The sequence below is a fragment of the Lipophrys pholis genome, assembly GCF_963383615.2.
Source record: "Lipophrys pholis genome assembly, chromosome: 8".
NCBI classification, from domain to species: Eukaryota; Metazoa; Chordata; class Actinopteri; order Blenniiformes; family Blenniidae; genus Lipophrys; species Lipophrys pholis.
Window position 1 is genome coordinate 17322597 of NC_137630.1, and position 12024 is coordinate 17334620.

The window sequence follows — 12024 nt, forward strand, 5'->3', positions numbered from 1 at the left end:
TATGTGTAATATTCAAATATAATAAGTCTGTTTAAAATCAAACCAAAAACCACACTCATTCCACAATTTATGACTTCAGCAGTTCTTTGAATATTATTGGAAAAAAAATCTTCTTAGATTTCTCTGAAGCATGGTGACATCTTGTTACCACATCCTCTTCAAAGAACTATTGTCCTATAACATAATATAAAAAAAAATCCCACAAATGTGACAAGATTGGACATAGGAATATAAACTGGCATATAGTCACCTGCACTAGGTTTATGTGTACAGTGTTTGTACTCAAGCACTGTCTTGTAAATGATGTGAAATGCATTAATGAGGATTTGAGGTATACTGGGGGATGTAAACCAGAAGTCTTTTTGATCAGTTTCTCAATTGCTAGAAGTACCACAACCTATCTTTGACTTTAGCATATTAGTTTTCATGTGCTCTTTGAGTCATCACTTGGTTGGAAAGAAACAGAGATAAATACAGAAGTTACCAAATATAGAATAAGAGAGAATCATTCTTAACCTTGAATGAGTAATTTCATAATTCAGTAACAGTTTTATTGAATGTTGTGTTTTGTAACTTGTGATCTCCTCTATTCTACAGATGACCCCAACCTTGCACCTCACAAAGTCCTCAGTCCTGAATCGGAGCAGGCCTTCCCTTTGGAGGAGGCCTCCCCGTACGGCATCAAGTCCTGCAGTCCCTCCTACCACGCGGAGGTTCTGTCCGGATATGAAAATTCGGAGGCCAGGAACTACGTGGATGCCACCCGTCCCGCGGGCCTGGCCCTGAGCCCTCGCATCGAAATCACTCCCTCCCGCGAGCACTACAACCACGTCCGGGACTCCCTGCAGATCCACCACCTGAACATCAGCCCCCGGCCCACCCTCACTGTGCCGGGCCACGACAGCCTCGCCTACCGCGAGCCGCAGTGCCTGAGCCCCGCCAGCAGCAACTCCTCCACCAGCTGGCACTCGGAGAACTACTCCCCCTGGGCGTCCCCTTGTGTGTCTCCCGGCAGTGGCCAGAACCCCGGAGACCTGTGCCCCCGCCTGCAGAGCATCCACACTGGCTCACCACGCACCTCCCCGGGCACCTCCCCCCGCACCAGCGTAGGCGAGGACGGCTGCCTGGGACCCCGCTCGCCTTCTCCCAGACCCGGATCCCGCTCGGCTTCCCCGCAGGGGAAACGGACCTACGACATGTACAGGAATCCAGGGCTGCTCCCCGGGCACCGCTCCCGCAGTCCCTCCCCCAACAGCACCCATGAAGATCACAACATAGGCGTCCACTATACGCACAGCGGCCTCCCTGATGGCATGAATGGTTTTGGCACGGTCGGTCAGCCAGGCCTGGTGCCTACTAAAATAGTCAAGACGTCCAACCAGGTTTACACTCTGTACCCAGAGAACAACGCAGACGGGAACTACCTGGTGTCCTGCGAGCAGGACCTGAAAACCAAACCCGCCGCAGAACCTTTCTTTGTCATCCCACCGATCTGGCCCAAGCCCCTGGTTTCCAGCATCTGCAGGTGAGTTTGCAGGAAAAGCAACACTTCAGAGCCAAGAAACTCTCATCCTCCATGACTCTCTCAGTCATAACTTTAAAAATTGTTGCACTTTATACAAATTTCTGTCCTGCAGCATCCCTGTGGCTTCTCTTCCCCCACTGGAGTGGCCGGTCCCGTGTCGCACCGACCAGTACGAACTCCGCATTGAGGTGCAGCCCAAACCACATCACAGAGCTCACTATGAAACGGAGGGCAGCAGAGGAGCCGTCAAAGCCCCCACAGGGGGACATCCAGTCGTGCAGGTAGCGGTTTATACCTCACACATGATCATAAATCTCAGGTTCAGTCTGCTGCTTGTTGTTAGAATGCCAGTCCGGGAGCCTCGGGCAGACCTGATGGGAGGGCTCGCATGTAATGGTATTTCCTACTCATTATGCACTCTGTGGCGGTGTTGTTGCCCAGGGCAGGCTGTATGAAAATCATTCTGCTTGTGTCTCTGGTAGCTCTCCGGTGCTGTTCCTGTTCTTCTCTTTCTCAAACAAACTGTGACCGCATTTATCGAAACTCACGGATAACTTTAGGGTTATTCCACTTTCGAAGCAAAAGACAAACAACAGGAGACTAAATGACAGAATTCAAGCACAAGAAACATTAAAGGTCAATTTTGTATTTAGTATAAAAATTCTAGCTCCATCTCCCATTCATCATTCATCCAAATGTTTCCTAGATGGAAAGAAGCGCTGCCACTAGACTGAGGTGGCAAACAAAGTCTTTGTACTTCAAGTAGATTTTGTCAGGTATCCGTGCTTTATTGTGCTCCGTTATTTCTTTAAACAGCTTTTTCCTTTATGGCCCTACATTAAAAGACAAATACGGCGAACAAGTCAAAGCAGCTGACGGTAACAGTCATTCATGCTAAACCTGCAGACGATTTAATGGTAATAAACTGACATCCATAAGGTTTGAAAGCAAAGACTAGTTTCTGTTTCAAAACAAGTCTTTCCAAAATACAAGTATCGCATAATTTTTTATTGAAAGTTGAGACAGACAAATAATAAGACTTGTCTTATTATTTGTTCTTTTTGATGTTATCCACACTGACAAACATAACATTACCTACATAGTAGTCGTCACATAATAATAATGCATAGGTTTTATGGAGCGCTTTTCTGGACACTCAGAGACGCTTTCCATTGCATTATTCATTCTCTCCATACTCGATGGTGTTAAACTACGTATGTAGCCACAGCTGCCCTGGGGCAGACTGAGTGAAGCGAGGCTGCTAATCTGTGCATTCGGCCCCTCCGACCACCACCAACCACTCACTCTCACACTGCATTCACCCAAGGACACTTCGGCATGCAGGCAGAGATGGGACTCCAACCTGACCGCTCCACCAACCGAGCCGTGCCTGTATGCATGTATGTGCACATCATCTCAAGACCATTAAAAATGTTCATGATGCACACATGCTGTTCGACATTCTCCAAACTGAAGGTTGGCGGCTCGATTCCCAGTCCCAACAATGCTGTATTTTTACATTTTATAAAACAAATACACCCAGATATCATTAGTGTAGTCAAAATATTAGTACTATTACAGGTATTGATTTAAAAATGAGTAATAATATAACATCCTGAGGTGGTTATGGATTTATGGATCAGTTGAATTGTGTTCATTTTGTCGTTCTAAATAGTATATGTTATGCACTCTTTTCACGACAGGTGAATGCAGGAAAAGTTTTTCACCTGGCTGACATGTTTCGGCTGCATCTGCAGCCTTCCTCCGAGCGTCATCTGACGTGTGATGACGTGTGATGACGTGTTGGTCTTTATCATGTGACCGGCCTGACAGAATCTGACAGATCTGTCAGATTCTGTCAGGCCGGCCACGCCCCCTGTTGTCCGGTGGTCTCTTGAGGATGGAATCCCAGCTGTGTGGAAGGATGTAGGCCCCCGTGTCCCGGCTGATGGTCGCCTGCTTACTCACACGTCATCACACGTCAGATGACGCTCTGAGGAAGGCTGCAGATGCAGCCGAAACATGTCAGCAAGGTTAAAAAACGTCCTGCATTCACCTGTCGGTAAAAAAGAATCCAGAACATAGATTTATAGATCAGTTTGTCAAGCTGAATGTTTCCCAATCCCTAAACTGATGTTTCAATCCCTCCTTTCACCCTGGCCATGTCTGGAAGATCGCCAATTGACCCCCAATTCTGTGCTAATGGTGTGCAAGCCCATTACGTGGAAGCCAAACACTTTTTGTGTGTGTGTTGAAGTAAAGTTAATTTACCATCACACGCACAACCAGTCTAAAATCAACTGAGGGTCTGCAACTTACCCCATAGGTTTGAACTGGGTTGGTGTGAAAAGCAGGAACAACTTGCAAACTCCACATAGAAAGGCCTTGTTATCCTACAGGTACAAAGCAGACGGTGCGCACCAAATCTCCTCTTTGACTATGCATGCATTTATACATATACATATACATATACATATACATATACATATACATATACATATACATATACATATACATATACATATACATATACATATACATATACATATGTTTTGGACTCCTCAAAACATGTCTGACTCTTTAAAGACACAGAGTCTTTCACTAATATGAAGAATTATGTTGAAATGAGATTTTCTTTGTTTTGTTTTACTTTTTAAACTATACCTGGACTTTCAAAACAAACTGGACTGTTCTACAATTTTTTTCCCCCAAACCACACCCTTGAAACAAGCAACTGAAAATGTGCTTGACAAATTGGTTGAGCCGCATGTGAAATGGTTAAAATACTAAGTGAAAGTCCTGGTTTGTGGAGAACAGATTGTTGAAAATACAAAAACAGTAAGAGTAATCGTGCGACATCCAGCTTATTATTAAGAAATATATAAATACTGAGTTGAATCCAGTTTGATATGATGTACCCCGAAAAAAAGTCTAGTTGTCCAGCTCTGGTCTCTGCAGTCTGAGGACAGCTTTTAAAAACTGAACTCGGTAAGCAACATGTATGTCGATATGTCTTTGTGTTTTAACCACACAGACAAATCTGAGGTTAGGTTGACTTCCTACTACTTGCTGACTGTTTGGGTCTCATAATTAGGAAGCTGACTAACAATGTTGAAGCACTCAGACTCACAAAAATAGCATCCGTGGTAAAAAATAACTGCGCACAGTACTTCTCTCACGCGTGTAACGTGGGATTCAAATGTCAACATTTGAACAATCAGCTGGTGTCCACAAACCGGTTTAACTTCCCTCTCCTGACCGTTGCTGTAGCAACGTTTCAACGCTGTTTTTGTTGGTGAATGCAGAAACTCTGGAAATAAAGCTGCCCTCTGCTTCTTTTCCATTTTCTGCTCCCGCTGCCTCACCCTGAGGTCAGTTTTGCCTGATCAGATGGTCAGGCCTGGCTGGCCACGGCTGCACTCCCTCACCTCCTCTTTCCTGTGCTCCGCTCCTCGTTCACTCCTGTGTTTTTCCCTCCATCCTCCTCTCTTGTACCCTCCACTTTACTTTTCCTACGCCGCTCTCTGTCATGACTCACTGCTCCTGCCTGCGCCATGACAACCGGCCGGCCGCTCACATGTCTTGCTCAGTGTTTGCCGTCAGCTTCCTCTCTGTGTGTGTGTGTGTGTGTGTGTGTGTGTGTGTGTGTGTGTGTGTGTGTGTGTGTGTGTGTGTGTGTGTGTGTGTGTGTGTGTGTGTGTGTGTGTGTGTGTGTGTGTGTGTGTGTGTGTGTGTGTGTGTGTGTGTGTGTGTGTCACCTGCCTTGATATGAAGGGAGGGAGCTCACTCATGTTGCCATAGTTTCTGCTCACACTCGGCAGCTGCTGCAAAGTCTGACTGTCACAACAAGTTGATGTTATCAGGCCAGCGATAACAGGAATGAGGCAAAGCAAGTCGTGCTTATTTCAGCAACAAGAACGGTCTCATTGTATGTGCTGACTATCTCTGCAAACGTGTATTTCACGTGGGATTGCTTTAAGACACAGCTCTAGAGGGTACAGGTTCATGTCACTGTGCACGTTTCACAGCTGACAGGTCTTCTACCCATGGCGATGTCTGAAATCTCTCCTGCTGTCGGATTAGTTATCTCAACATAACATTTCTTAACTTAAAATTTCTCAACCAAACTTTTCTTAATTGAATTTCACTGAGCGTTATTGTTTCTTAAGACTTTAGTTTTCTCAGCTTTACTTAAAATAACTTTTCTTAGAGTTTCTAAAGCTAACTTTACTTAACATTTCTTGACTTATTTAACATTTATTAAGTTTTCTTAACTTAATTAACATCTATTTTCTTCAGCTTCAGAAATTTTCTTACCCAGACTTCTTTTTAACTTTACATTGTATTTCTTACATTTTGATAATTTCTTAAACCCATATGTCTTAATTCTTAACTTTACTTAAGTTTGCTTAACATTTAACTTTACATAATGTTTCTGAACATTTCTTAAGTTAGCTGCATTTAATGTCTTAACATTTCTAAACTTTACTCAACTTTAATGTATTTTCTTAACTGTTTTAAAACTTTATAAAAAATATTTTTTATGAAAACTTGTTTTTAATTTCACTTAGCTGTTCTTGGGTTTACTTGTATTCTGTCAATATAATGTCAATGAATTGTTTTTATTCTAATATGTATCCCTTGTATTGTTTGTGGGTGTTTCTTTGACGCACTTCAAATTGAGTTTCTGAAATATGCTCCACAAATGAAGTTATTTTGTCTTGACGCTACTGATTTTACATGCTGCAGCTTCAAGGGAAGAACTCTTGCCGTGAAAGAACTCAGACGTGGAGCCGTCCTGCAGTTTTAGTGGAGCTTGATCCAACTATTTAGTAGATAAAAGCAGCCTTTGTGGACAGAAAGCAACACCGAGAAGTTTGAATCTAACAGATCAGAAAAGTATCTTTTAGAATTTCTCGCTAAAAACTGAGAAACAAAACGGCTTCAGCTTGTCACTGACATGCAAAGTTACCCGTCTAGTTTGTACTGAAAATCCAGTTCGTGGTTGTGTTCTGTGACAAAGGCTATGCACCACACACACACACACACACACTGAACAAAAACTGCATTTAGATGCAACTTGATGCTTTTGTGGTTTTTGCAGATTTCCTTAAGAGGGAGTCACAGGTTTAAAGTAACATCTCCTTTCTCTTTCACGACACAGCTTCACTCATGAACTGCCTTATATTTCTGCAACAGGACATTAAATTAGGTCTCGGGCCAAATATCTCTCAATGAGCTCCAGGATTCCCATTTTCTAACTTCTACAGTCTGGAAAGAACAAGCACAAGGCTGCAGGAGTTAAGCTCTCTGCTGGCTCTTGTTCAAGGCTGCGGAGGGAAGACTCATGCTGGTGCACGTGGTTCTGACACTGATTGACCTTCTCTGGAGGGAACATCTGGAAATGCAGAGTTACAACGAGAGGGCTATGTCACGTGACTGAAATATTTCCTCCATGCATGTATATCTCTGTTCCGTCGTTTGTTTCCGGAAGTTTAAGTGAGAAGACAAAAAGTCATGACTGGAGTTTTTCTTTTTTGTTGTTGCTTGTGTTTGCAGTTACAGGGCTACCGAGGCAAAGAGCCACTTGGCCTGCAGATTTTCATCGGCACGGCGGATGAGCGCATCCTCAAGCCTCACGCCTTCTACCAAGTCCACCGCATCACGGGCAAGACGGTCACCACCACCAGCTTCGAGAAGATCATCAATGGCACCAAAGTCCTGGAGATCCCCCTGGAGCCAAAGAACAACATGAAAGCAATGTAAGAAGAGCGTATTTCGATCCAGAGTGCATAAAAGTATTGTTGTATACCGCCTTGTCCCACTCAGGGACATGCAGGCTGGAAGCAATCCAGGGGAAACCCTACATGCAAAGAGAGAACATGCACACTCCAGATAGTATGAGAACAAGTCGGCAAATGAAAATATTATTTTGACAACACACATCCAACTTAAAATTAATTATTCATAATCCTATTACATATTTACTTTTATTGTAGGTTGTTGGGGAATCACTTTTAGTTACTTTAATCACTTGAGTTAAGACATTTCCAAACGACGCGTAGACCTTACTGCATCGCCGAATAATAGCATCATGTTAACCAATCATCCAAATATTGAGAAAATGCATGAAGTCATCAATCAACTTACTTGCTAAACTCATCTGGTTAACGTTGACGTCAATAATTGCACACAAATCCATCCATCTTCCTTTATCAACTTCGAGAATGATTTACCATAATGCTGCAAAGCGTGCTAATGGCAGGCCCACACAAATAGATTGTTTTCAGTTTGTGTGTATTATCTGGGGGTTCAACTAAGAATAACACCAGGAGTGACAAACGGGTTTTTACTTTAGACCCTGTTTACGTGAACGATCAGTAGAAAACCGTATCGTTTTCATGCTCTATTGCCTGGCGTTAAATTAGTGGATCCACTGCTCTCCACAAGGACAAAATTAAGTCGAACAAGTTTGTTAAAGAAAGTATCAAACATATAGATGGAGAACCGAGAACAAGAGCAGAGTTTTAGAATAGATTGAAAGGCCTAATAAATCGTCAACATAGCGAGAAGGCCCTGGTTCGAATCCAGGGTATTTCTGTCTGCAGTTTGCATGTTCTCCCCTTGTGTGCATGGATTTCCTCCAGGTACTCCGGTTTCTTCCCAAAGACAGCAGCAATCCATGTTTTCTGGCGTTGCATATGAATCTGTTGTTGTAAACTCCTCCGAGTATTTTCCCATGATGTAGAAGACACACGAAATAGAGAAAATCCATAGAACTGGCATGCTCTGCTCAGAATAGGCCCCTAAGACTATATTTTTGTTGCGAGACAAAAGCAATCATGAATGAGAAGGCTTCCGTCGCCAGTTTTGCTTAGATTCGATCTTTTTCTCCCAGAATTGATTGTGCCGGGATCCTGAAGCTGAGGAACGCCGACATCGAGCTGAGGAAAGGCGAGACAGACGTCGGCCGGAAGAACACCCGGGTTCGCCTTGTGTTTCGCGTCCACATACCACAGCCTGGAGGACAGCACATCTCGCTCCAAGCGGCCTCGCATCCGATCGAGTGCTGTAAGCAGCTGCACACAAGATCCTTTCATGATCTGCTTTTGGTGCTATTTCAACACATCTTAAAAAAAAAAAAAAAAAAGTGCAAAATTCCCAAACAATGTGGGCTTTATGTATTCCCCTTTTCCCTGATGTTAATAGCTAACAAAACCTTATACAAAATATACCGTGTGAAAAAGGAATCTGCATTTAAATGAGTTTGGAGCCAGGTTGATAGTCCAGAGTTGCTGAGCATAAAGGCCTCCTTATGCAGCCAGGGCTTCTCCCCAGTAGGTGGGCGCTGCATGTTTCGGTGTCTGTGTACCTGTTTGTATGTGCACAGTGGTAAAGTCTGTGTTTGGCGACACCGGCGCATGTGTACGCAGTGTTTTTAAAACACCTGGTCTAATCAGAAGTCAAACAAAAACAGCCTTTATGAAGCTTTCGATCAACATGTGGCGTGCTGCAGTGCTGCCGTGGTGATTATACAGAATATATGATCATTTTATTAGCTTTTTTCTTTATTCCCCCCCTGAATTCCAGAGAGGTCGAATCAATAGTGGATATCGGTTATAAAATGAACCCTACTGGCAGGGAGAAGGAGTCAAGTTTAAAGCTGAATGCAATGATACCTGTGAGGCATCTGTTATTCCTCTTTGTGTTGTCCATCCATCCATCCATCCATCCATCCATCCATCCATCCATCCATCCATCCATCCATCCATGTTTTCCAGTTGATTTGCTTGCTGTGGAGTGAGTGGATTGAGTGCTGAACCCAAATACACAAAATAAAATGTGACATCATCGAGTGTTACAGCAAACAAATCTGAATTTACTCATAAATTTGACAGAAGAGCACAATATGTGGGATGATCTGTCAAAATGTCAAAGCCGTGGGACAGACTTCCTGTATGTAACATTACAGATGAGAGCTGCCGCTCTTTGATGCCTCTTATGTGTTATGATTTGTCCTATTTAGTTGACACTTACCAAACTCGAAAGCAACTGTTGTGATGACTGAATGACTCAACCTTATTTCTTTATTGTAAAGCACTGTCACTTCTTGGTAATGAGTACCACATTTCTGTCAGTTCAATTCTCAGTGGTTGCAGGTTTTCTCAGTCTCATTTGGATTATTCTAATGATTGTTTCATCAATACATAACCTTTTTTGGTTGTTTACATCATCAATCAGCTCATGAAATGTAATGTTACTTTGAGTGGTGCACATTGCTATTGGAACTGAGGTAGTTGAGGATCAATAAGCAGTTCAGTTGGTATAATAGACTGCTAATGCTCACTCTAAACTTGACAGCTGACAAGGGCTGCAGGGCACATAGAGATTTTTTACTGACTCTTTACGTACATGAAACAGTGGTAGCCACTTTATAAGGTGTTATTCCTGACACTGGAAACTCCCCTTCATAAGAGCAAAGACTCCAAGGCCGCCTTGTCTTATTCACCAAACACTTCAAAAGTCCATAAAATGTATTTGGCATTGAGATAAAAGAGAGAACAATAGAGTATTGTCAGTGTGGATGAAGTGACGCCTGCTTGCACACAGTAAAATGTAGCACACCACCCTTCTGTGTGTCTCTGCAGCCCAGCGCTCAGCCCATGAGCTTCCCATGGTGGAGAAGCAGGACATGGACAGCTGCTCTGTTCTGGGTGGCCAGCAGATGATCCTGACTGGGCAGAACTTCAGCTCCGACTCCAAAGTCATCTTTATGGAGAAAACCCAGGGTGAGTGACTTTCAGATCTGCCGCAGAAGAGGAATTTGCCATTTTCAGGCCGTCATGCATTGTCTGAATCTGTAAAATCTTTATGATCGCTGGATCTGTGAGCTCTCATGTTATGCAATTCTAACCACACAGTTGCATTGCAACACTTGTTCTCCCCACTGAGTCGTTACTTGTCTGCGTGTAGCTGCCAGAGCTGCTTTTCATCGCCCCATGTCATGTAGATAGACGAGCTATTTGCATGAGCCAAAGGATAACACTCTGTCTCACTTCCTTTTGCCCTTTTCCTTTGACTGTTTTCATTCATGTCGCATCGCTCAAATGGACTCTTTGTTATGTGATGAGGTGTTGCCTGGAAGTTTGTTTTTTCGACTGCATTTGTCAGTATCACGGTTTCTCTCCCTAAAGATTCGTCGAAATGGAACAAAACTGTGTTTTATGTTCTCATAATATTATAAAATCCATGTTCCATTCTTTCTCTTTTTTTATGTTATTAAGTAACTGAGATGATTCCCCCTCTTCAGCTGTTTATCTGTCTGCTTGGCTCTGTTATGTCACCCACCTGGTTTAATGCTGCGTTCCATTTGACTCCGAATGAAGTCACTTTCTTGGAAAAATTCTGCAAACTGTTTCAAGTCAGGAAACACTGCACATGTCCAAGAGAGCTGTTTTTCTTATTTATACCCAGAGAGAGCTCGCAAAATATTTCACCATATTTTATTCGCAAGAACACTGTAACTTCATACTCACATACGTACATATGGAGGCATATTTAATACACTCGTTGTAAAGTATTTTTTGACTTAACAAGACAAATATACAATAAAGTTTGGGTCTGTTTTTTAATTAATATTAGATATTTTGCTTAAAACACTATTTATGATGACTATAAGAATTTACCTGTGTTCACCGCCCCTTTTATATGATGTAGTAACGTAACGTCAACCTGATCACCATCAGCTGTCGTGTTCCACTTCAAGTAAGTTAGAAATTCTGGTACAACTTTTAGCATCAAGTCAAATTTGCAAAAAACGAGATCAAACTATGTGTTTCGACAAAACTTCATGATACAACCTTGAGGACAGAACTTCCCTGGACGACACCGTCAGAAGGTCAGAGCTACGTAAACTGAGACAGTCATGGCTGAAACCCGAAAACCAAATCTTAAGGGATGCAGGCTCGAGATCTGAAAGTTGTCTGAAAACCTGAAAACAACAAAGAATTCTGAGTTCCAATAAGAAATGGAACACACTATAAACCTTTGCTCATAAGAAAGTGCCTATATTGTTCATATTGGCCCATTTGGTATCTGGTGTGTGTAAAAAAAAAGTGTCTCCACTTTTATGCAAATGAGGATGTATGAAGTGTTGAACTTTGTTGGAGAGCTGCTGTTAAAAGCAAAAGAGTGAGCAGCACAAATATATTACGTTTCCCCTCTTCAGATGGAGACATTTGAAAAAAGATGTTGTCTGGAAGCCCTTTTTGAGAGAATCACCATTCTTGTGCCAAAATGCACTGAAAATGTCATTTCTTTACTTGAAGTAGTGTAAGTCGTACAAAAGAAGAGCAAATCTGATGTGAACTTGTTTCACCCGTTTGCCTGTAGCTGCTGCTCAAAGGTTCATTGGGGTTGTTGGTTAAGGTTAAATACTTGCACTTGTCTGATATTGTGACTCACCGGCTCCACTGCTGAGAGTGGAGTTCCTCGCTTTT

At 42.8% G+C, this 12024-nt stretch overlaps 1 protein-coding gene across 1 annotated transcript in view; it reads left to right on the forward strand.

The window, feature by feature from the left end:
• Positions 1-12024, forward strand: part of nfatc2a (nuclear factor of activated T cells 2a) — a gene marked incomplete at its 5' end in the record, with an annotated part of 28654 nt that overhangs the window by 493 nt on the left and 16137 nt on the right. The window contains 5 exons of the mRNA XM_080470196.1: positions 598-1525; positions 1638-1806; positions 7085-7287; positions 8424-8596; positions 10174-10314. Of these exons, the coding sequence (XP_080326322.1) occupies positions 598-1525; positions 1638-1806; positions 7085-7287; positions 8424-8596; positions 10174-10314 (1614 nt within the window). The remainder of the gene's footprint in view (positions 1-597; positions 1526-1637; positions 1807-7084; positions 7288-8423; positions 8597-10173; positions 10315-12024) is intronic.